A 26,254-nucleotide genomic window follows, 5' to 3' on the forward strand; every position below is an offset into this window, starting at 1 on the left:
CAGTGGGGAGGTCGGCAGAAGGTAAACCCTCCTCAATCTTCCCGGGAGAAGTCAGAGGCACTCGGTGCACTTTCACTTGACGTGGGAAGGACAAGCGGGATGGAAGTTCAGACCGCACCACGCTTCTGTGCTATTTTGTTCATTTTGCAGGGTTTGGCCTTCCTGCCTCTGCAGCTTTCCGAAGCTCGGTCGAAAGCATCACGTGGAGTGGTGGTCCCTTTTGTTTTCGACCCTAAAGCGAAGTGTATTCCTCCCTGTCAACATGTGGGGCTGTGTATCAGGAACAACACCTGCTTTTGTTCCAGAGGGTACGAGGGCGATATCTGCCAGTATGGTAAATCAACACTTGTATTTCAGACCCTGTTATATGGAATTCCAGGAATAGTGTGGGTCAATTTCTCATCAATTTCACCGTTTAGATTTAGTCCGATACTTGCCTCCAGGTATTTTTTTTTAGATTAAATCGTCAATAGAGAAGGAAACTTATACTTTTACGAAGTTGGTTTACTTTTAATTTTAAAACGTATTTGAGACCAGAGGTCAAGCAATCATGTTACTGAAAAAAATCTGTCCACTATCAGTAATAGATTCAAAATTAAAGATATAAAGATGTTTTAAACATGGTCTGTGTGGGGGGAGGGCTGGTGTTAAACTGAATTCTGGTGGTGGGTCAGACGATTTGATTTTGTGCGGTGAAGATGAACAAATGAAGATGCCGGGTCAGTGGAGAAACGGGCGGTAGGCAAACCGTGTCCCAGAAGTGTAAAGTTCACTCCAGGATGGTAACTTGCTGCTATCCGCACTACTGTGGTTTTCAAAGCAGATGCAAGCAGATGTGGATAGAGAGTACATTGACCAGCGGCATCCAGCACTCCCAACCCCCGCTCAATAACAGAGAATATCTTCATTGTAAAGTTAAATAACAGCGAGTCGCGTTTGGGAAATGTATATTCTGTTTGATGTCTAAACTTTTTAAACCTGTTGCGCGGATTAAAGCCATTGATTGAAGTGTCCCATTCTGATTCCTCTGCCTGTACTTTTGAGGGAAACACACTCACATTTAATTCAATGTGATTCTAGTAACTTGTTACCCGAAATGCAAGAACGGCGGAGAGTGTCTCCGCCCTGGGAAGTGTCGATGCCCACCTGGAGTTGGAGGAAGATACTGCCACAAAGGTACATGTTGCACTAGAAAGCGCACACCACGTTATTAACAGAGCCACTGTAAACCAGCTACATAGCTGTGAGCCGTTTCTTAATTTGCTTACAGGACACGCCTCTTTCCTCCTTGTACAACCCATCCCGGCTTTTTGTAAAACATATCGAATTCACGCGGAGTTATTGTTGTGAACAGTGGCTTTCCTCGGGGTTTGCTCGCTGCTGCTTCTCTGCACCGGATCTGTGTCTGCGACTCCCCACTCCCCATCTTTGGAATTCACAGTAACAATGGGAATATTCAACAGGTCCGGAAGCATCTTTACCGAGAGAAAGAGTTAAGAGTTTCATCAGAATTGGAGTTAAAACCAGCTTTAAGCAAATTTGTAGCCAGAGAAAGGAGTAGGTGGAGTAAGACAAAAGGGAAGGATTAGCAGGCAGGAGGGATCAAACGACAAAACTGATGATGGTCAAGGCAAGAATGGACAAGATCGCTTCTCGGCCTTTTGTCTAAGATCAAGCCCAAGATAAGGTGTAATGCCTGTCCTTGTCAGCTTGCATCTGGTTTGTCTCTCTTGTGGGGACCATGAATTGGATTCAATTTGAATTGCTTTTTGGAGCAAGCATGGAGATGGATTAAGGGCTTGCCCTGAGAAAGGAATAACATTTTCAAAAATGATCTAAGGAGGTTTAAATGAATGTGAATGACAGAACCATCATCAAAGACGGACACCTGAAAATTCTGAAAAAATGGAGGCAGTGGTTATAATTTGAAATTGTTGAACATAATGTAGAGTATGGAAAGTTGAAAAGAGCTGACTTGAATAATCAGGTGTTGTTCCACCAGCTTACATTGAACTTTACTGGACCAGATTGGGAGTGGGGCAGAGAATTAAAATGATCAGCAAATATAGGGGACGATTTTGAGCCCGCACTAGCCAGGCACGGATTGACGATGTGGGCGCAAAATCCGCAGAGAATTGGGGAATGTGATTCTCTCTGGACAGATTACATTTCCCGATGTCTCCCCCTCTCGCTGGCGATGTCGCAGCATGAACCTCATTTGAATAGATTTTAATGCATTTAAATATGATTAATGGGCCCCCCCCCCCGCCACATGATCCTCCCTACTGAATGTTCATACCTCGCGAATGTGACGTCATGCCAGAGAGGCCTACGACTGGCTTGCCCAAATGAGAATCAGTCGAGGGTATCCCTCCGGGGGCGCAGCTGTCAGAATAGCCCCTGGGAGGGAGGGGAACATGCCTGGGAACTGCCCCGGCACAGGTTGAAGAACACCAAGCTAGCAATGTTAACCTGTGCTGGGAGCAGTGCCAGAGGCGGGCCCTAGCGGGAGCCTCATGGGGGCATTCATTTATGGGTGGTGGAGAGCGGGCACTGAGGGGGAGGGTGGGATTGCTGGTGGTACTGCTACAGTGGTGGTTTTGGGGGGGGGGTCAAATTCTGGTGATGCTGTTCGGGGGTGGGAAGAGCCCCTCATACCTCCATGGTGGGGGCTGGTGGCCATTATGTCTCAGAGCTGATTGTTACCCATTTAACAATGGTGTCCTAATCTCTGTGGAGCTGGGTGCCAGCTCCATCAGGCCCCACCCCACTAGATTGACAGTGTCACCATGCCCACTCTTTTTTTTCTTTAAAGAAGCTCAATACCTGGAGAGAAAATGGGTCTGTGCAACTGGAGAGCCACACGCTAGTTTTCAGACTGAGTCTGACACTTTGCCAAATTCTCAGGGTCATGCTTGCAGACTTAATGGAGGTATCACCCAATATGTATTTCATTTCCCATGGAAGCCTTATTGTGAGCAGTAAATGCAGCATACAAAATATATTTCAAAAGTCTCTTAAATATATTAAATCAAAAGAAATACAAGTAAATCTGTTTCACCTGAATGGGCTCTTGGTGTCCTGCATGGTGGTAAAGAAGGAGGTAAAAAGGCAGGTCCTGTAACTCCTGTACTTGCAATGGGAAGCTGCCGTGGGAAAGTGTGACTGAGGAGTAGAATGGAGGGAATGGTCCATTCAAAACGCTGGAGGGGGAAGCATAAGATGTATTCAGTTGTGGAAATGACAGAAATAACAGGGACAAATCCATTTTGATTCGGCTGGTAGGTGGAAGTTGAGGTTAAGGTGAACATGGATCTGGGAGGGAGGTGGGGCAAGGGGTGAGAACAGAAGTGCTCCAAATAGAAAGGACAAAGTTGAGAGCCTTATTAATTACAATGCTCGGGAATCTCGGTTGGAAATAAAGGAAAACATCATGGAAACAGTTTTATGGAAGATTACACTGTTATAAGATATGTGACAGAAATCGTAGAATCATGGAGTGGTTATACCACAGAAAGAGGCTTCTTGAGCCTGTCCTGTCTGTACTGGCTCTCCGTATGAAATACTCAGCTAATTGCACATCCTGCTCCATAGCGTCGAAAATGTCTTTTTCTTCAAATAATTGTCCAATTGACTTTTGAAAGCCATGATTAAATCCCTCTCCATCACAATCACATGCAGTGTATTCCAGACCTGAGCCACTCATGATGCATAAGATGCCTTTCCTCATGTCACCTTGGTTCTTTTTCTATTCACCTTAAATCTGTATCCTCCATACCTCCACCAATAGGAACAGTTTCTCTCTAACCATTCTGTGTAGATCCCTCATAATTTTGAACACTTCTATCAAATCTCCTCTGAAGAGAACAGCTCCAGTTTCTCCAATTTATCCATGTGTCTGAAATCCCTCATCATTGGAATGATTTGTTTAAATCTTCCCTGGAGTTTCTCGAAAGCCATCACATCCTTCCTAACGTGTGGTGCCCAGAATTGGACATGTTTCAGCTGAAGTAGTTTTTTATTAAAGTTCGCCATAACCCCCTTGCATTGTACTTTGTGCTTCTATGTAAAAGCACAGGAACCTGTATTGCTTGTTAACCACTTTCTCAATCTTCCCCTGCCACCTATGATTTGTGCGCAAACATGCTCGTCCCTGTACTCCTGCACCTCTTTTCGAACTGTATCTTTGATTTGTCTCTCCTCATTCTTCATCCCAAAATGTATCGCTTCACGCTTCTCTTCATTAGGTTTCATCTGCCATGTGTCTGCCTATTCCACCAACCTACCGATCGCTTCTTGAATTATATCTCTGTCCTCCCACAGTTCACAATACTCTTAGGTTTGGTACCATCTACGGATTTTGAAATTGTGTCCCGTATATCAAAGTCTAGGTCATGAATATATATCAAGAAAAGCAAGGGTCTCAATATCAATTTAAAACAAAATATTGCGGATGCTGGAAATCTGAATTAAAAAGAGAAAATGTTGGTTTATCTGGAAGTCTAATTCATATACTGATCATCTTTATGAAGAAAATAGCATTTCTAAAATGAATTTAAACATGTCTTCCCTTGCCTTTTATCTTGAAATGTAAAAAAAGATTCTGAAATTACTTTCTCCGTGCTCTCAACTAACTTATATACCTCAAAGGTCAACTCCCAGTTGCCACCTTTCCAGGCTGAAAAACTGAGTGTTCCTTCTAACTCAGATGCCAGATACTAAAACTCAGCTGGCTGCTTCTTCTCTACACTGCCTCCAGTGCTTTACTTGCTCTTCTTTCTCTGAAACTGGGAATAAATATCACATTCTAGGTGTAATCTAACTAGAGCCATATTACACAGTTTGATTAGCATCTCTGACATATTTTATTGCTTTGACCATGACATTCAACATTCTGAAAGCTCTGTTAATGCTGCTCTGGATTTGTTGAGATAGCAATCAGCCTTCACAGGCTCCGACGTTTCTTCCAGCATCTCCTTAACTATTTCATTACCATTCATGGACTACTGACTTTCCCTTTCTATTTGTAGTATTTTCTCCTTGTTCTGCCGGAATCCTGTTTTGTCAATTTTTCTGAAGTGCTTCCTCTGTTGTGAGTCCTGCACGTCCAAACCCAGATAGCCAGGTGTAGCCATCTGGGATGGCCACTTTCAGAATACAAAACGCAGAGAATATAGGGAAATGTGGACAACAAGCAGGCACAGAGCCAGAATGTATATTTGGGAAGCAGTCAGCAGACGGAATCGAAACTCTAGGGTCGATTAACATATTGATGGACCATCTCCGAGGAACAAAGGACTAATACTCAGGGAGCCAACACTGTCGCAGACATCCCGGCGCCAGTACCCCAACCGAAATACACAAACAAAGCAAGGCCAACGGCCACCTAGGACACTCCCAGCCATCAGGGCACCCATTCCTTTATTGGTTCAGATCGATGACAATGATCAAGAAGCTGCCCAATTAATTGGGACCAAGTTTAAGGCCTGCCTAAAAGTGCACGAAGCCCCTCCAAGTATAAGAAGGAACCCCTGACAAAGATTCAGTCTCTTGGATTCAGCTCTCAGCGGAGAGACCCATCCACCAGCATCATCAGAAGCAAGTAAGTTCAAGGTCAACGCTCGCAACCTGACGGACGACCTTAGCTGTACTCCTGTTACCCCTTCGAACACAACAGCCTCTGATCCGAACAACGCCCATTGTTCCTCTGACTAAGTGGGCACCCGAAGTTAAGTATAGGTGTTAGTGATAGAGATAGTTTAGTTGGTAGTATTATCGTGCATGAGTAGATCTTACTGTGTGTAAATAAATAGTATTGACTTTGAACTAACCAACTGGTGTACTGGCTCTTTGATCGGTATTCGGGTTGAACCTTGTGGCGGTATCGAGAGATACCTGGAGACTCTGAAAGTATACACATAATTAGGATTAAGAAGGCGACCATATTAACCGCCATATTTATAACCAAATGAATATAGCATCATTACTGGCGACATCTGACAGGACTCAACCTAGAAGTGGCTTTGTCAGTCTGAGAGAACTCAAATTTGAATTAGGAATCCAATTGGAAAAAGTAAAAAACCACAAGCGTAAGACCAATATCGACCAAACCTCTAAGATTCAGAAGTGTGTTATTTGCATGCGTACTGACAAGGAATATAAGGTAAACCTGAGAGATTTTGTTGTGTAAAACTGTCGGGAGTTTTGTAGACTGGAAAATAGCTTAAGCCGTACCCGTGTTTGTATCACCGCTTTATTCCCCCCTGTTCCAAATTCGGTAGAAACCCAGAGATAGCAGTAGAAATGGCAATGAAGGCAATGGAATGCCTTATGAACCCCCAGGAATTCAAGGTCGCAGGGCAGTGTCCCATATGGGAAGAGGAAATTAGAAAATATCTCAAAGGGAAAAAAGGATGGCCCCTTTGGAGTGAATGTTGTGCAAACGACGAAACAGGTCCAGGAAGTATAGGGTATACTTGGTGGGAGAACCTTACCGCGATTCATAAGAAAAGCTTAGGGAAAGCTCGTAAGCCGTTGGCAATCGTGTCCTGCTTGGCACAATTGCGAGGCACAGAGGAGGTCGTAAAGATGCTCCGCAGGGAGATGGAAGAGAGAGATAAGAATAGTGAGAGAGACGTTAGCAAGTACAAAAAAGTTAACAGGCAACTTAGAGAGCAGTTAGCGGTCAAGGACAAGGAGATGGCTGATGTCAAATGGGCACACCAATCTTGTCTCGCCCACTTAAGCAGCTTTCAGTCGCAATACGATAAGGCCTACCAAGACACGCAACGCGCGGTGCTGGTACGAGAACAGACAGAACACCAAGTTGAGCAATTAAAGAAACAATGTAATGATTTAAAAGCAGCCGTACAAGCACTCCACAGTTCCACAACGGAACAAAAGCAAAGCTTGTTAGACAGCGCCAAATGCCGAAAGCAAATTGCAGATCTGCAATCCCTGCTTTCTGTACAAAATGGATTCCAGAATACATTTGGACCCCAGTTAGATCAGGAAAATGGCCCCGATTGGCAGGAGTTAAATGAAACTGCCCATCGATATGTACATGGAACATGTACTCAGGACAAACCTCAGAAAAGAAAAGCACCCCAACCCCCGGCTGCACAGGTAGAGCACAACCCCATGAACCCTGTCGCCACACAGCGCAGGGCCACAACAGACGGAACCCAGATTTTCTGTACACCACCCCATTAACCGTCACTCAATTAAGGGATGAGTGTGATAAGATAACACCATTCCTACCCACATCGGATCCACACCATTATTTCGCAAGTGTCAAACAACAGGCGACCATGTACGGCCTGGATGAAAAAGAGCACGTCAACTCACAGTTTTGAGCCTCGACCCCTCAGTTGTGACAGCCCTTCCCGACCCACAAAATGTAGGAGGAGACACCCTCCAAGAAATGCATGCAGCGATCCTAGATGCGATCGGCTACAATAAGGGAGACCCCGTAGAAGGCCTAAATAAATGTAGGCAGAAAAAGACCGAGCACCCCACAGCGTTTGCTGGACACCTGTAGATTCATTTCACAGCCGTATTCGGAGAGTTAACCCGCGCCCATTTGACACCAGACAATATGGCCAAATGGAATTGAATCCTAATCTCTCACGCGACCGAAGCAGGACAGAGAGCTTGCGCCAATTATGACCTCTCAGACGAGACCCACAATGAGAAATGGGTACTAAAGAGATTGCCCCGAGCTTGGGAACAGTCCATTCAGAGAAAATCAGATTACAGTAAAGCAGAGGAAGAGCAGGCAGATGCTACCATGCATCCAGTTAGGACACATCAGTACCCCGCATGGGTAAATGAGGGAAAAAATAGCCCACAGCAGCCTAAATCCCAAGAATGTTACAATTGCGGACAATTAAGACATTACGCACGAGAGTGCAATGCCCCCAGAAACAGCAGTGAAACTAGCAGGCCAATACCCTAAATAAGAATAGGGCCAAGCCAATTCATAGTAATAGCATCCGTTCCGATAACGCAGATATGAACGGCACCGATTGTCGGTGTTCGGGCTCCCCAACTTGGATCTACAACACACTTTGGGACAAGTCCGGAAGACCGGTAATGGCAGGCACAGTCCAGGGAGACCCCGTAAAATTTATTTGGGACACAGGAGGGTCCCGTACCACGCTCAACTCCTCCACAATGTTTCAACGAGACGCATGGCCCACCACCAGACACCATTACTCTCAGCGGTTTTACAGGCCACTTGCAGCAGGGACACATCACAGCCCCTGTAGCGATTCAGATAGGAAACATTAAAACCAAACACCCCGTAGTTCTAGTCGATCTACCCCAGACAGCCAAACACATTTTGGGAATAGACTTTATGAGCTCCCACAATCTATCGTTTGACCCTGTAAACAAATGTGTGTGGAGAATGGCAAAGGCAGCACGAGCCCACACCATGCTGACTGTTGGAGACTACGCACACAGAATTAGCGCAGTAGGAGACTTCTGGTTCGACCCTCGAGCCATTAGTCAGAATAAAGACGTTAGAGACATTTTGCAGTGACACAAGGCTTCTTTTGCCCAGCACAAGCATGACTGCGGCAAGACAGCAGGCTCATTCAACATTGCAGGACACGACCCCAAACCCCAAAAGCAGTACGGTTTTCCCCAACAAGCAGAGGGAGAAATCGCAAAGGTTATCCAGTGTTTGCTTGACCAAGGCGTCCTTCGCTCAGTAGCTTCAACAATCAATGCCCAATTTGGCCTGTCAGGAAACCCGATGGCTCATGGCGACTGACCATCGATTATAGGGAACTAAACAAAGAAACCCCTGTAGCAGCCCCCACCATAGCCACGAGTCCCGAGACAATGCTAAAACAGGGATTCCAGTCAAAACAAATTTCGGTTTTGGACATTAGCAACGGCTTTTGGTCCATTCCATTGGATAAAGCATGCCAATATAAATTTGCTTTCACCTTCCAGGGACAGCAATACACCTGGACTTGCCTTCCACAAGGCTTCCACAACTCCCCCTCCATTTTCCACCGACAGCTGGAGAATGGATTAGCTAAATTTTCCTTGCCCGATTGCCTTGTCCAGTATGTAGATGACTTGCTTCTACAGACAGACACTAAGGAATAGCACATTTCACTTCTCACCGAATTATTAGGACTCCTTCAAGAAATTGGATGTAAAGTAAACCCCAAAAAGGCCCAGATTCTCCAGGAAAATGTAATTTACTTAGGCACAGTGATCACCCATGGCAAACGCGAGATCGAGCAGAGACGCATTGACTCCATTGTCAAATTACCCTTGCCCCATAATGTCACAGCCCTCCGGTCATTTCTAGGACTGGTTGGCTACTGTAGGAATCACATAGACGGTTTTGCGACAAAGGCAGTCCCTCTTTCCGAACTCCTAAAGAAGCAAGCCCATGGGAATGGCTTCCACAGCACACGGATGGCGTGGATGCATTAAACCAAGCCCTCAGCACAGCTCCCGCATTACAGGTCCCAGATCCACTCTCCCCATACGCAATTGAGGTTGCAACCACCGACTGAACTCTTTCGGCCTATACTCCTCCAAGAAAGACACGATCGTTTAGGCCCCGTAGCATACACCTCACGAGTTCTCGACCCAGTTGAGCAAGGATTTTCTGCCTGCGAAAGGCACCTGCTCGCAGCTTTTTGGGCTGTTCAATACTTCGCCTACATAACAGGACTCAACCCGTCACTATTTTTACAGAGCACACCCCAACCCAACTTCTACTAGATGGTAGACTAAAGGACGGCACAGTCAGCCAAATTCGCGCCGCCCGATGGACCCTTCTCTTACAAGGACAGCATATTACAGTTAAAAGGACAAAAACACACACTTTCCTTGCAGACAATTTACATTACGCAGGCACCCCACATGAGGGTGAAATAATCACCACCAGGCACAACACAGGACCCTTTGTACCAAAGTCAGTTTCCCCAAAGCCAGATACTACACCCCAGAGACCCCAGCCCACAGACATAGGCGCACCCCTTAAGATTTATGTGGATGGCTCCTCCACAGTTTTGAACGGTAAACGAATTACTGGTTGTGGCATATATGTAGAGGACATGCAGGGACGCGTGTTAGAGGAGATATCCTTGAAATTGCCTGGACATTTAGGCTCACAGGCAGCAGAACTAGCAGCCGTAGCATATATTGTAGAGCACCCCGACTCGTTCCCGACCCCAGTTGACATATACTCCGACAGCTTATTTGTCTGCAATAGTTTAACGGAATTCCTACTCCTGTGGGAATCTAGAGGATTTGTTTCCGCGGATGGAAAACCCCTACCCTCAGCCCCATTACTCCAGAATATTCTCAGGACAGCTAAAGATCGGAAATATGGTATCATTAAAGTTCATAGCCACCATCATTCTTCCCCCCCCTGGTAATGTTAAGGCAGATGCCCTAACAAAGGCAGGCTCCAGACACGGTCACTTTTGTAATCCCCCAGAGAGTGCCCCAGTACACGCGGTCCAGGTCTCACAGACCAACATTCAAGATTTAGCTCAGGCCCAAAAGGAAGATGCACAGCTCGGGGAAGTTTTAAAAGGCATCTTTCCAGCCCCCTACGATAAATACAAGAACACTTTGACAACACATGACGGTAATTTTAAAAGAAGGTATTTATGTAGTTCCCACCCAGGACAGAAACCAAATTATTTGCCAATTCCATGACAACCATGGACATCAAGGCATAGAAGCAACCCTCGCCCACCTCAGACCTCTCTGATGGTGGCCCGATTTGAAATCCAATGTAACGCATTACATTGAAAACTGTTTAATCTGCGCCCAGAACAATCCGGACAGATATGCAAGGAAAGGTCAGCTCAGTCACCCGCCCTGTTAATGGCCCCTGGACGAATTTGCAGATTGATTACATAGGACCCCTACCCCCCTGCAAGAATGGTTTTAAGTATGTGTTGGTAGTCATCGACACCTTCACGAAGTGGATGGAAGCTTTTCCATCTGGAACTAACACGACAAAAACGACAGCCAAGATCCTCACACAGCACATCTTCACAAGATGGGGACTTCCCCGCAGTATAGAGTCAGACCAAGGCTCATATTTTACAAGACGCGTCAAGAAAAATGTCCTCACAATTTTTGACATCCAACAAAAATTTCACATTGCCTATCAACCCCAATCAAGCGGGATCGTAGAGCGAATGAATAGAACCCTCAAGGCAACCCTCAGGAAAATGGCGCAACAGCACAATACCACATGGGACACAGTTCTCCCCTTTGCACTGATGTTCATAAGGAACACGGTGTCCACTTCGACCGGATACAGCCCCCACACCCTCATGATCGGACGACCCATGAAGGGGGCAAAATACTTGTTAGGGCTTGATTTTGCCAGCCCCACATTCATCGCCCTCACCCATGAGAAACCAGTACAGCAGCTTATCGATACTGTTAAAGCAGCCCAGCTCACTGCAGCTGTTAGGCTTGGAATACAAAATAAGCAAAGTAATGATTGTTTTGACAAAATGGTACACGCCACAGAATTTGTAGCGGGGCAGAAGGTCATGCTATCCCTATACAACCCCAGTTCATTCCTCTCCCCCAAATTTGCAGGACCCTACTCCATTTCTGATAATGTCAGCCCCTCCGTATATAAGATCACCTATCCCAATGGCAAGTCTGGATGGTTTCACATAAACCAGCTTAAAGCTTATGGCACACAGAACAACCACTCACACCACTTCTCACTTGCAGCAGCAGATGACCACGCCCCGCGCATGGACAACCTATTCCTACCCTCCCTCAACCAGTCCAGCCCATCTTCAGACGCTACTGCGACTCCACCCCCAGAGGCACATCTCCGCCTCTCCCTTCATTCAACCAGCACCGACAGTGACAGCGACAGCCCCATGGCACCGCAACATTATTACACTCCTGCACCAGGCCGCACTCCCAGCAACTCCGAACAGGATTTGTTCGACCCCTTTGAGACCACGTATATAGAAGCCGCTGATCCGGACCCACCGCCCGACGACGATGGATTGCCCCCTACCACCTCCAACCTCGACACAAAACATTGGCACCGTGACAATTCTTACAGACTCATCCGGAATGATGAGATGGACCCCACTTCGCCCCAAGCAGCTTTGGCACAGCTACTCCAGTCACGAGTGTGGCAACCGGGGAAGATGATGACTCAGAGTCTGACTCCCACAAGACGAGCCCCTTTGCGACTCTGTTCGCTATAGAGCAATGAGGTGTCCAGATGATGGTAAAAAGGTCCCAATGGAGATTTACGGTGTCCTTCTGATGGAGCCTGCCCGATTTTGTTACGTTAGTTTGTTACTTTAAATGTTTGTTACTTTAAATGTTGCATGGTGTTTGTGCACTTAAAGTTTATTCATGGCCCCACGCCACCACTCTTTTAACGCCCACTGGCAGTTAAAGGAACAAGTTTGTCGGCAGACACCCAATCATAACTACTCTTCTGATTCGAAGGTAATCATGAGAGACAGTATCCACGATGAACACAAAATTCTTTCCGTTCTTGTCTGGTCGCTCAGGTAGTGGAGTAATGGCACTGGTCCCCGCCCTGCCTGAGGATCCCCATCTGGTCAGCTACTCTCGAGTAGTGCACTTACAGCACTGGTCACCGTCTTACCCGGGGACTCCACCCATTCTTGCCCCGCCGCGGCCCATACGCACCCCATTCGGAGCTTTTGTTCAAAACTCTTTTGTTTGTTTTCCGGCGACCCTTAGGTTGCTCTCCCATATGCTATTTACATCCTCAAATACTTGGATGGAACACTCACTGCATCGATCACACAGGCTGCGAGACTGCTCGCGGTGTGACAGTATTTTCTTCTTGGATTGTCCCAAAATATTTGGTTTTTTAAAAAAAAATGAGGGAGTCACATATGGTGACAATTCTAATGGGCAATTGGTACTAAAAGGACAGACAGACAGGTGTACGAGATCTTAAACAAGATAATAACAGATATTATGCTTGTGTCCACAGGAAGTCCAGAACAACAGAAGACAAAGGAAGACCAAGAAGGAAAAGGGAACATGAAGACAGACATCATGGTCTACATTTAGATCTTCACGGGATCCCTCCAGTTGCGCGCGGACGCGACCCCCTGGCCCCTACCCCACAGGCCGTGAATGTTTCCCATCCCTGCCATACCCCACACCCAGAGACAGCCACTGATACACCAGCCTGGTGTGACAAATTAATCACGTGTTATGGGAGAAGTGTTTTCAGAACCCCAAAATGTATCATGGAGTCCAACTAACCTGGTCCTTTAATGGACTGTTGCTTATGAAGCACACGGCTTTTTCTCCAGGTGTGATATTACAATTATGGACACGTGGGTTTTTAAACACAAAACAATGTTTATTCCATGAACTCAACTTAACCTTTTAAATAAACATTGGGGGCGGGATTCTCCACTCCCGCGCCGAAGTGCCCACGGCGTCGTGAACGCCGTCGAGGTTCACGACGGCGCGAAACGGCCCCTATCCCGACCGATTCAGGGCCTGATAATGGGCTAGGATCGGGGCCACGTCATCTACATGCGCCAGGCCTTGTTGCCGCGTAAAGGCGGCGCCGCATACATGACGCGGCCGGCGGCGCATAACTGGCGTCACCCGCGCATGCGTGGTTGCTGTCCTTTCCGAGTCCGCCCCTCAAGAAGATGTCAGACGGATCTCGCGGGGCCACGGAAGGAAGGAGGTCCTCCTTCAGAGAGGACGGCCCGACGATCGGTGGGCACCGATCGGGCACACAGTGCTTGACCCAGGGCTGGACCAGTCCAGATCCAGGACCGGGAGAAGGCCGGCAGCGGCCAAGGTGCTTAAGGGATTCATGGAGCAAGTGGGGGGAGTAGATCCGTGGAGATTCGCCAGACCGATGGGTAAAGAGTTTTCCTTTTTCTCCCACGTCCACAAGGTATATTCCCGGATAGACCTTTTTGTTTTGGGAAGGGCACTGATCCCGAAAGTGGCGGGAACGGAGTACTCGGCAATAGCCTTTTCAGATCACGCCCCGCATTGGGTGGAGCTGGAATTATGAGAGGAAAGGGACCAGCGCCCACTCTGGCGATTAGACATGGGACTACTGGCGGATGAGGGGGTATGCGGAAGGGTGAGGGGATGTATCGAAAGATACCTGGAGGTCAATGACGATGGGGAGGTCCAGGTGGGAGTAGTATGGGAAGCGCTGAAGGCAGTGGTTAGAGGAGAGCTGATTTCCATCAGAGCCAACAGGGGGAAACACGAGGGTAAAGAAAGAGAGAGATTAGTAGGGGAAATTTTGAGGGTGGATAGGAAGTATGCGGAGGCCCCAGACGAAGGGCTATACAGGGAAAGACGAAGATTACAGACGGAGTTTGACCTGCTGACCACGGGAAAGGCAGAGACACAGTGGAGGAAGGCACAGGGGATACAATATGAATATGGGGAAAAGGCGAGCCGGCTGCTGGCCGAACAACTTCGGAAGAGGGGGGCGGGGAGAGAGATCGGAGGAGTTAGGGACGAAGCGGGAAAGGTGGAGCAGAGAGCAGGGAAAGTGAACAAGGTGTTCAAGACATTCTATGAGAGGCTGTACAAGTCCCAACCCCCGGAGGGGAAAGCGGGAATGATACACTTTTTGGACCAGCTAGAGTTCCCGAGGGTGGAGGGGCAGGAGGTGGCAGGTCTGGGGGCGCAGATTGAGGTGGATGAGGTGATCAAAGGAATTGGGAACATGCAAGCAGGGAAGGCCCCGGGACCAGATGGGTTCCCGGTGGAATCTTATAGGAAGTATATGGACCTGTTGGCCCCGCTTTTGGCGAGAACCTTTAATGAGGCTAAGGAAATGGGGACATTACCCCCGACAATGTCGGAGGTGACGATATCGCTAATTCTGAAACGAGACAAAGACCTGCTGCAGTGCGGGTCATACAGGCCCATCTCCCTCCTAAACGTAGACGCCAAACTGCTGGCCAAAGTGATGGCGACAAGGATAGAGGATTGTGTCCCAGGGGTGGTACATGACGACCAGACAGGGTTTGTTAAGGGGAGACAATTGAATGCCAATGTACGAAGATTACTGGGGGTGATGATGATGCCCCCACCGGAGGGGGAGGCAGAGATAATGGTGGCGATTCATGCAGAGAAGGCATTCAATAGGGTGGAGTGGGACTATTTGTGGGAGGTGCTGAAGAGATTTGGGTTCGGGGAGGGGTTCATTAGATGGGTTAGACTCTTGTACGCGGCCCCGGTGGCAAGCGTCATTACAAACAGGCAAAGATCGGGATACTTTCGATTACATAGGGGTACAAGACAAGGGTGCCCCCTGTCCCCGTTACTGTTCGCGTTGGCAATTGAACCATTGGCCATAGCGCTGAGGGACTCTAAGAAGTGGAGGGGGGTGCTTAGAGGGGGAGAGGAACATCGAGTGTCACTATATGCAGACGATTTGCTGCTATATGTGGCGGACCCGGTAGAGGGGATGCCAGAGGTAATGCAGATACTCAGGGAGTTTGGAGAGTTCTCGGGATACAAATTAAATATGGGAAAGAGCGAACCTTTTGTGATGCACCCCGGGGAACAGGGCAGGGGGATAGATGCTCTGCTGCTGAGGAGAGTAGCAAGGAATTTTCGATACCTGGGGATTCAGGTGGCCAGGAACTAGGGAACCCTACATAAACTTAACCTGACACGATTGGTAGAGCAGACGGAGGAGGACTTTAAGAGGTGGGATATGGTGCCCCTGTCATTGGCGGGCAGGATACAGGCGGTTAAAATGGTGGTCCTCCCGAGGTTTCTTTTCGTGTTTCAGTGCCTCCCCATCTTGATTACAAAGGCCTTCTTCAAAAAAATAGACAGGAGCATTATGAGCGTTGTGTGGGCGGGAAAGACCCCGAGGGTAAAGAGGGGTTTCCTGCAGCGCAGTAGGGACAGAGGGGGATTGGCACTGCCGAGTCTGAGTGACTACTATTGGGCCGCAATGTGTCAATGGTCTGTAAGTGGATGAGGGAAGAAGAAGGTGTGGCGTGGAAAAGGCTGGAGATGGTGTCCTGTAAGGGAACGAGCCTAAAAGCGCTGGCGACGGCGCCGCTACCGTTCTCCCCGAAAAGGTACACCACAAACCCAGTGGCGGTGGCGACGTTGAAGATCTGGGGGCAGTGGAGACGACATAGGGGAGTGACGGGTGCCTCGGTGTGGTCCCCGATAAGGAATAACCACAGGTTCGTCCCGGGGAGGATAGATGAGGGATTTCAATTCTGGCAGTGAGCAGGAATTAGGAAGCTGAAGGACCTGTTTGTAGACGGGACGTTTGCGAGTTTGGGAGCATTGGAAGAAAAATATAAGTTGCCACCAGGGAATGCTTTCCGATACATGCAAGTGAGGGCATTTACGAGGCAACAGGTGAGGGAATTTCCGTGGCTCCCGACGCAAGGGGTCCAGGATAGAGTGATTTCGGGGGCATGGGTTGGAGAAGGTAAAGTCTCCGAAATATACAGGGAGATGAGAGACGAGGGGGAGGCGATGGTAGAGGAGCTGAAGGGAAAATGGGAAGAGGAGCTGGGGGAAGAGATTGAGGAGGGGCTGTGGGCAGATGCCCTAAGTAGGGTAAATTCTTTGTCCTCGTGTGCCAGGCTTAGCCTGATTCAATTTAAGGTTCTACACAGAGCGCATATGACGGGAGCAAGACTGAGCAGGTTTTTTGGGGTGGAGGACAGGTGTGGGAGGTGCTCGGGAAGCTCGGCGAACCACAATCACATGATCTGGTCGTGTCCGGCACTGCATGAGTTCTGGGAGGGTGTGGCAAGAGTGATCTCAAAGGTGGTGGGGGTCCGGTTCAAACCAAGCTAGGGGTTGGCTATATTTGGGGTTGCAGAAGAACCAGGAGTGCAGGAGGCGAAAGAGGCCGATGTCTTGGTCTTTGCGTCCCTAGTAGCCCGGCGAGGGATTCTACTTATGTGGAAAGAAGCGAAGCTCCCGGACGTGGAGGCCTGGATAAACGACATGGCAGGGTTCGTAAGACTGGAACGAATAAAATATGCATTAAGAGGATCGGCTCAGGGGTTCACCAGGTGGTGGCAACCGTTCCTTGACTATCTCGCGGAACGATAATGGAAAAACAGAAAAGACAGCAGCAGCAACCCAGGGGGGAGGGGGGAGTGGGGGGAGGGGGGTGGTGGGGAGTATTATTCCGTGTTTTTGTTTTTTCTTAGTTAGGTGTTGATATTTGCTTTTTGTTTATTTCTTTTTCCATCTGTTGTTAGTTTAATATATTATTTAAATAACGGTTAATGTATATTCCTTTATTAACTTGTAAAAACGGAAAATCTTTGTTTGAAAAACTTCAATAAAATATATTTCAAAAAAAAATAAATGAAGCAATTTAGGTAAAGGTTCCAATCCATAGGACAGAGTAGAGAAGAACCTATCCTTGATTGTGGGTGCTCGACTGAGGCAGAGAACAAAGAAGACTCAGTAATATGATCCTTCACGCTTTGTGTTGAGGATCACAAGGAGGGCGTATAGCCATCTGGGATGGCCACTTTCAGAATACAAAATGGACACTCACAGAGAATATAGGGAAATGTGGACAATACTAAGCAACAAACAGGCACAGAGCCTGAATGTATATTTAGGAAGCAGTCAGCAAACGGAATCGAAACTCGAGGGTCGATTAACATATTGATGACCCATCTCCAAGGAACAAAGGATTAATACTCAGGTAGCCGATACTGTCGCAGACATCCCGGCGCCAGTACCCCAATCGAAAGACACAAACAAAGCAAGGCGAACGGCCACCTAGGACACTCCCAGCCATCAGGGCACCCATTCCTTTATTGGTTTAGATCGATGACAATGATCAAGAAGCTGCTCAATTAATTGGGACCAAGTTTAAGGCCCGCCTAAAAGCGCGCGAAGCCCCTCCAAGTATAAGAAGGAACCCCCGATAATGATTCAGTCTCTTGGATTCGGCTCTCAGTGGAGAGACCCATCCACCAGCATCACCAGAAGCAAGTAAGTTCAAGGTCAACACTCGCTACCTGACGGACGACCTTAGCTGTACTCCTGTTACCTCTTCGAACCCAACAGCCTCAGATCCGAACAACGGCCATTGTTCCTCTGACTAAGTGGGCACCCGAAGTTAAGTATAAGTGTTAGTGATAGAGATAGTTTAGTTTGTAGTATTATCTTGCATGAGTAGATCTTACTGTGTGTAAATAAATAGTATTGACTTTGAACTAACCAACTGGTGTATTGGCTCTTTGATCGATATTCGGGTTGAACCTTGTGGTGGTATCGAGAGATACCTGCCGACTCTGAAAGTATACACATAATTAGGATTAAGAAAGACGACCATATTAACCACCATATTTATAACCAAATAAATATAGCAACATTACTGGCGACATCTGACGGGAGTCGACCTAGAAGTGGCTTTGTCACTCCGAGAGAACCCACATTTGAATTAGGAATCCAATTGGAAAAAGTAAAAAATCACAAGGGTAAGACCAATATTGATCAAACCTCCAAGATTCGGAAGTGTGTTATTTGCATGCGTACTGACAAGGAATATAAGGTAAACCTGATAGATTTTGTTGCGTAAAACTGTCGGGAGATTTGTAGACTGGAAAATAGCTGAAGCCATACCCGTGTTTGCATCACCGCTTTATTCCCTCCTGTTCCAAATTCGGTAGAAACCCAGAGATAGCAGTAGAAATGGCAATGAAGGCAATGGAACATCTTACGAACCCCCAGGAATTCAGCCATTCAGCAGCCATAAATAGACCGGAAGTGGGAGTTCCGTCACTCAGGAACAGTATGTCCAGCCCCAGAGAGCTAATGGCTCGTCAGAGGCTGGCAGCTCTTCAGCACAGAAGCAGCGGTGTGTGGCATTGAACAGTTTTGGTTCCCTTATCTGAGGAAAGATATACTGGCACTGGAGGCAGCCCAGAGAATATTCACTAGGTTGATCCTAGGTGTGGAGGAATTTTTTTCATTGGAGTTTAAATGAGAGGCAACTTTATTAAGACATATATGATTCTCAGGTGCTTGACAGGGTAGATACTGAGAGGTTGTGGGAATGTTTAGGATCTGAGGACATATTCCCAGAGTAAGGGGTTGCCTATTTAGAGATGAGGAGGAATTTCTTCACGCAGAGGGTAGTGAATCTGTGGAATCTGTTACCACAGAGAGCTGTAGAGGCTGCATTGTTAAGTATGTTGCGATAGACTGATTTCTAATCAGCAAGGGAATCTTATTTGTTCATATGGATGTCTCTGGCTGGGCCAAGTATATATTGCCCATCCTAATTGCCCTTGAAATGAATGTATTTTAGAGGACATTTTAAGAGTCAACCATATTGTTGTGGGCCTGGAGTCCCATGTAGGCCAGACCAGGTAAGGATGGCAGATTTCTTTACCTAAAGGACATTAGTGAACCAGATGTGTTTTACAACAATGGTTTCATGGTCATCATTAGATTTATTTTTTAAATTTAGAGTACCCAATTATTTTTTCCAATTAAGGGGCAATGTAGTGTGGCCGATCCACCTGCACATTTTTGGGTTGTGGGGCGAAACCCACGCAGACACGGGGAGAATGTGCAAACTCCACAAGGACAGTGACCCAGAGCCGGGATTGAACCTGGGACCTCAGTGCCATGAAGCAGCTGTGCTAACCACTAGGCCACCGTGCTGCCCTGTCGTTAGACTTTTAACTCCAGATTTGTACTGAATTCAAATTTCACCTTCTGCCATGGGGGGCTTTGAACCCAGGTCCCCAGAGCCCTACCTGTCCAGTGACAATAATACTACACCAGGGATAAGGCAGGAAAGTGCAGTTGAGGATTAGCATCAGATCAGTCACAACCATTGAATGGCGAAGCAGACTCAATGGGACGAATTACCTACTTCTGCTCCTGTATCTTATGGTCTTATGGAATTGGGATTTGAGTAAGTGTATGGGGGTTTCATAGAATCCACAGCGCAGAAGGAGGCCACCCTGCCCATCGAGTCTGCACCGGCTCCCAGAAAGAGCATCCCACCCAAACCCACATCACCACCCCATCCCCATAACCCAGTAACCGTACCCAACCTTATTGGACACGAAGGGCAATTTAGCATGGTCAATCCACCTAACCTGCACATCTTTGGACTGTGGGAGGAAACCGGAGCACCCGGAGGAAACCCACGCAGACACAGGGAGAACGTGCAGACTCCACACAGACAGTGATCCTAGCGGGGAATCGAACCTGAGACCCTGGAACTGTGAAGCAACTCTGCGAACCACTGTACTACCTTGCTGTCCATGCTGTCCTGTGGGTGTGAGAGTTCCCTCCTGCCACAAGTCTATGAAGAAGCCTTCCCGACCGGCCTCTTGGCCTGGGCCTCTCCCATCAGCTGTTAATTCCCAGCAGTGGTAGGATGAGGGGCTTAATTGAGCAATTGATTCCCAATTAGGCCTCAATTGACCGAGCTTGGGTGGGCTGCCCAATTTCGGTGGGCTACCCAACATCACCTGCACCGCTGATGTAATTGCGGCAGAGCCAGGGGTGGGCAGGTGGCCTGCTGGATTTAATGAGACTTCAAACCTGCCGGCAGGGGAGAGTGAAATCCAGTCTCATGTGCAATGGGCCTCTACTTCCTTGTTTGCTGTTGGGATTTGGGCAACATCGACAAGAACATATTTGTTGCCCATTCCTAGTTGTCCTGACAAGGTGAGCTTCTTCTTGAATGACACTGCTGAACTTGTGGTGCTCCCATGGTATCGTTGGTCATATCCTTCTCTGTAACAGTGGTTGCAGTGCTATGAGGTGCTGTTTAAGTAAGGATGATGAGTTCTCTGATCTGATAGATAGTACATACTGCAGTCGTGATAGCTAATATTGGATCGAGTAACTCACCTCCTGACCAGCCCCCCCCCCCCCCCCCCTTACAGGAATTCACCAAGTTTCCTTAGATAGCACCTTCCAAACCCATGACCACTACCGTCTAGAAGGACAGGAGCAACAGATACCTGGGAACACCACCCTTGGAGGTTCCCCTCCAAGTCACTCACTATCCTGACTTAGAAATGTATTGCCGTTCTATCACTGTTGCTGGGTCATAACCCTAGAACTCCCTCCCTAACAGCACTGTGGGCATGCCTTCACCTCAGGGACTGCAGTGATTCAAGAAGGCAGCTTACCACCACCTTCTGAAGGACAACTAAAGTTGGGCAATAAATGCTGGCCTAGCCAGTGACACCCACATCTTGTGAAATTAATTTTTAAGAAGTGTATGTTGTGCTCCGTCGAAGGTCCAGTCAACTGAACTCAGTTCTGATATGTGTTGAACCGTCTGAATGTTTTAATTGTAATTCTTAATATTGTTAAAGTATATCACAGTTATCAAATTTGTTTTGCTATTTTTCTTCCCATTTTTGTGTTTGATATGAAAAATAGTTGACATAATTTTCTATGATTTTAAAAATGTTGCTTTTAATGATGAGTGACAATATATAGATACATTACCAACCTGTAGTCTGTAGAACTGTGGTGTCCTTATTTCATTTAATATACCTTTAATCTTGCTTTGCCAGTTAGCATTAGAAACATTAATATTCTAGTTTGGTATTTTGCTTTACTAATTACTTTCTAATGATGTTGCTGATTGTGAGAAAAAATGTTTCTGAGTTCTAAAACTCTATTTTGTGCACTTTCTTCATTAAAATTCAAATGGTCACTTGCATAAAGATTCTTCGAGTGCAGGGTTCTCCAAACCAGGTTCCGTGGAACTCTAGGATTCTGTTGGATGCATCCCTAGGTGCTGCTCTAGGTCAGGCTAACTTATAATATTTGACAAATGCTGCAAAGCTGCTTGCCAAATCAGAGGCTGGCTTCTCCAGAACCAGTCTATGATTGGACAAGCTGGAAACAGTTCTAAAATCTTCAAATTTCCAGATCAAGGTGAGAGCGAACAGCGGAGTGTGTACAGTGGCAGCAGAGTGATAGGGATAGTGAGCCATTTAGAGGGAGGGAAAGCATCCATCAGGTGAGTGTGGTTGCCGACATCGGGCAGGAGGGTAAGCGGCCATCGGGCGGGATTGAGAGGGCGAGTGGGCCCCCTCCCTCTCCACAGATTACCTGGGAGCCCCCTCCACACCGCTCCCCCATTTATGACGGGGGGATTCAGGGCTGATTTGCGGTGAGGGGTTTGCCAGCCACAGGACTCCGTTATCGGGCCACCCGCTCAAGATGGCAGCCTGATATCAGGATTCCCCGGCAATCCCTCGTATTCCACGCCATGCAAAAAATGTTTAAACTTCCAAATTTGTAAAACTGTGTTTGACACAAATATTGTCTCCACATAGCTACTTGTGACGGCGGCTGTCTCAATGGTGGAGAGTGCCTCTCTGTTAACAGTGTTTTGAAGTGTCTGTGTTCCTCTGGCTGGATGGGATCAAGATGTCAGGAAGGTAAAGGAACTCTTGTGTTGGAAGTTTGTTTTCTAAAAGCAAAAGGTAAAATAAAATTATTGCCTTGTTTGTAAAGCATTCATGTGGTAAGGAATATTTTGTTTTCTCTGAAAATGTCAATGGTTTCATCATGTTATCGAAATTAGGAATCCTGAACATGTATATCTGTTCTCTCCTTCCATCCTCCCTCCACCTGCCCAATAGCCATCTGTCCGCAGGGATGTCGGAATGGTGGGAACTGTTTGGCACCAGGTATCTGTAATTGCCCAGATGGATGGGTTGGTGGAGCCTGCCATTTAGGTAAGGCCGAATCTGCATTTAAGTCATAACGTGCTTTACTGTTTAATGCACTGTTACATAAGAGGAGGAATAATGAGATTTCCAGAGCTGGTTTATTTTTCTTCTGTTAAAAACATGTTAAGAATGCACTTGATTACATCATATTATTTATGATAGTTAATGGTGACTATTTATCCTGTCCTATTGAGGCATCAAAACTGTTTGCAGGAGTTTCTGCCTTTTTGTGTCAGATTTTCCAGGTAATTCACATGAAAGTTTTGAAAGCAGCCCAATGATGGTGGAACTTCAAGCACAAATTATGCTCAATGCAAATCTGAAATATTTTCCATTACTTTAAAAAAAAATCAGGCACAGGTTTGGTCCCAAGTACAAAACTGCCCATGATCCCAGATTGAATTAATCATAATTTCTGCAACTTGCATTCATTTTCAGGCCTTTGAAGTGGCTCTTGCAATGAAACTTCTTTAGATGGAAAGACAAATAGGCCATTTTTAAAAGCTTTTAATATTAAATGATTAATTTACTTAGAAACTGAATGCTGCACACCAATGTAATGAGTAAATGGTTCTGTATAGTTTTTGAAGCCATTTTGGTTATAATAATAATCTTTATTAGTGCCACAAGTAGGCTTACATTAACACTGCACTGAAGTTACTGTGAAAATTCCCTAGTCGCCACATTCCGGCGCCTGTTCGGGTACACTGAGGGAGAATTCAGAATGTCCAAATTACCTCACAGCACGTCTTTCGGGACTTGTGGGAGGTAACTGGAGCACCCGGAAGAAACCCACGCAGACATGGGAAGAACGTTATCGAAAAACATGCTACTCACAGGTGGTGGACAAGATATTCTGATCAAAAATGCTTAGTTTTATGATAAGCCCATTTTCAGTTGTATTGATGAAATTACACCACATGACAACTCTTAAATATGTGAAAGCTTTTTTAAATCTAAAATGCTGTTCGGCTGATTCATGGCAGATTTTATGTTTGGTGATATGCGTTTGACTAGACAGTTCCTAAAACATATTTGTTACATAACATGTCATAAATTCACAAACTCAGTCAAACCTAATATTCACGAGCAGCATAATGCACTCTTGAGACACCATGGATTTTTTCCACATCCTTTCAACAATACATAGCCCATTAATAATTTTTTTATAATAGCCACAGGCATGTTCATGGTGTTTCTAGGTCCTTTGGTGTTAGTTTTTGTAGGTATCTTTTGAGAGAGGAATATCCAGCCTTGGAAGTAATAAAAGCACATCAGTTTTTTGGCGATGGTGGAATGAAATAAGGCTGAAGATGAGCAGTATCGTGGAGGTGAATGTTAGCAGAATGAGGCAGAGGTAATCCTGGTTAGATGGCAGAATACATATTTTCTCATGTCATTGCTGGCAATGCTTTGAGGGTACCACCCTCAATTCAGAATATTATTCATAACCCAAAAGCAGAATGTGAAGACCCACCTTTGTTACTGCTCCTTCAAAACTATACTAAGTTTGGGTAAATGAACAGACAACCTGCAAGTCATAACTCTATACGAAATAGGAAAATGGCTCCATCATTTACTAAGATAATGGACGAACCTCCATGTCAACTCTACTTTCTTACCCTTTCCTGATATCTATTGATTCCCTAAGTATCCAAAAAATCTTTTGATCTTGTGTCAAGTATATTCAATGACTGAGCATCCAAAGCCTTCTCAGATAAAGATTTCCAAAAACACACAACCCTCGGAGTAAAGAAACTTCTTCTCATCTCAGTCCTAAAGTTATAATCCTCATATGGATGTTATGGGGGCGGGGGGGATTTTTAACTTGATAGTTCACTTTGAGATGTGGGCGGATTCAGGAGAATCCAGAAATAAATGCAACACATCTGCCAGCGTTTTCTTTTAAATAATACAATAAGGTTCAAGTAAAAGGGCTATGCGTTCTTATCTTTGTTTCCAATGATAGGCCATCTACTAAAAATATTGATTCTGAATAAAAGCACTGATCAATCTGTTTGTTTGTAGCGGTTTGTGACATCCCTTGTGGACATGGAGGGAAATGTATTGCGCCGAATGTGTGCCGATGTCGTGGATCCTATACTGGCCCTCAATGTAAACAAAAGAAAAGTGAATGAAGAGTCTTTTCATGGAGAGGGCAAGAGGGCACCTCTTCGTTATTGTTTCCTTTGGTCAAACCATCAAATTTTTAAAAATGTAATAACTTATCAGTGCCAAAAATTGGGAAACAAGTGAAAAATGTCTGTAAATCACAAAGCTTTGCATTCTTTTTTAGTAGCTAAAGCAGCTGCACTATGTGGTTATCTTTTTTCCTGGGCCAGGCACCATGTCCATTTGGCTGGTTGGATTTTTAATGCAGTGGTTATCTTCTGTGTAACTTAATTCCTGTTAAACATAACTGAATGTCACCATTTTTATTGTAAAATTCTAAACAGAGTGATCACAAGCCATCCATAATCACTGGAGAGATCACTTTACTTGGTTTTAAAAGACCACATGTGGTTATGTGAACTGTTATTCTGAATGCAAGTACAATAAAAGATTATACTGAGGTTTTAAGAACTTTTTATTGTAGATTTATAATACCCTGTCCTGGCTAGAAATTCAAAATAATTTAACCTGTTGCATTGGCTGTCGTCTCTTTTGGTACATATATTGACAATGGCAAGTGTTTTGTTCTGATTGGCTGCATCACAGATATGATGTAATTCTATTTATAGATTTATTTTTGCGTGCTTTGAAAGAACTGGTGAGAAACAACCTTGGAGCATAAGTACCAAATTGGGAGAGGCATGAAGGAAGAAATGAACAGTTCCTCTCATTTCAAGTGTCCCCAAAGATTGGTTGATTGTGCACAAGATTTGCATCCGAGGACCACACTAGGCAAGGCCACAAACATGCAAATTGTGTACAAGTACCGTGCTGCATTAAGTTTACTTCATCAGGACTTCTGCACATTACGGTGAGGGTTGTCGTGTGTTTCATTTTGGGTTTGAGGTCTAGGTGGGGTTATTTAGCATTTGACTGTTACCCTAAGAAAGCTACTTAAGATTATTACTTGTAAAAAAAAAATATTATTTATTTACAGCTTTGTGTTCATCTCAGTAACTCCACACAAAGTTGGACTTTTTCCACCCCGATCTCTCTTACTGAGGCATGTGACATTGCATTATAGTTACATCAGCATCAGGTGCTTCTGTTGTTGACCTTTTACTCAATTTCTCCCCTGCCCCCCCAGTCTTTATTCCCTTTATATACATCCTCCTACATCTCCCCACAAAGTCTCAGACTGCTGAGGTGGCTTGACCAATCTCCCTGATCTTGTTCTGATCTCATTCTTAGGTTGATATGAGCATCCTTTTTTGGATTACTGCAAAGCTTTGCCTTGTTTATTGTCTCCAACCAATCGGAGTAGTAAGCCCTCAAGTTTCTATTGGTTTCCTTTCCCAGGATCCGAAGACACTTCTTCACATTTCCCTGGTCTATCT

General features: G+C 46.0%; 1 protein-coding gene across 1 annotated transcript; it reads left to right on the forward strand.

Moving 5' to 3' along the window:
* seraf (Schwann cell-specific EGF-like repeat autocrine factor) lies at positions 1–25,318 on the forward strand. Its single transcript, XM_072509123.1, has 5 exons — positions 1–334; positions 1,081–1,176; positions 22,347–22,451; positions 22,656–22,751; positions 24,774–25,318. The coding sequence occupies exons 1-5, from the start codon at positions 100–102 to the stop codon at positions 24,881–24,883; spliced, it is 642 nt and encodes a 213-aa protein (XP_072365224.1). The 5' UTR covers positions 1–99; the 3' UTR covers positions 24,884–25,318.
* The last annotated feature ends 936 nt before the right edge of the window (positions 25,319–26,254 follow it).

The sequence above is a fragment of the Scyliorhinus torazame genome, chromosome 6 (assembly GCF_047496885.1).
Source record: "Scyliorhinus torazame isolate Kashiwa2021f chromosome 6, sScyTor2.1, whole genome shotgun sequence".
NCBI classification, from domain to species: domain Eukaryota; kingdom Metazoa; phylum Chordata; class Chondrichthyes; order Carcharhiniformes; family Scyliorhinidae; genus Scyliorhinus; species Scyliorhinus torazame.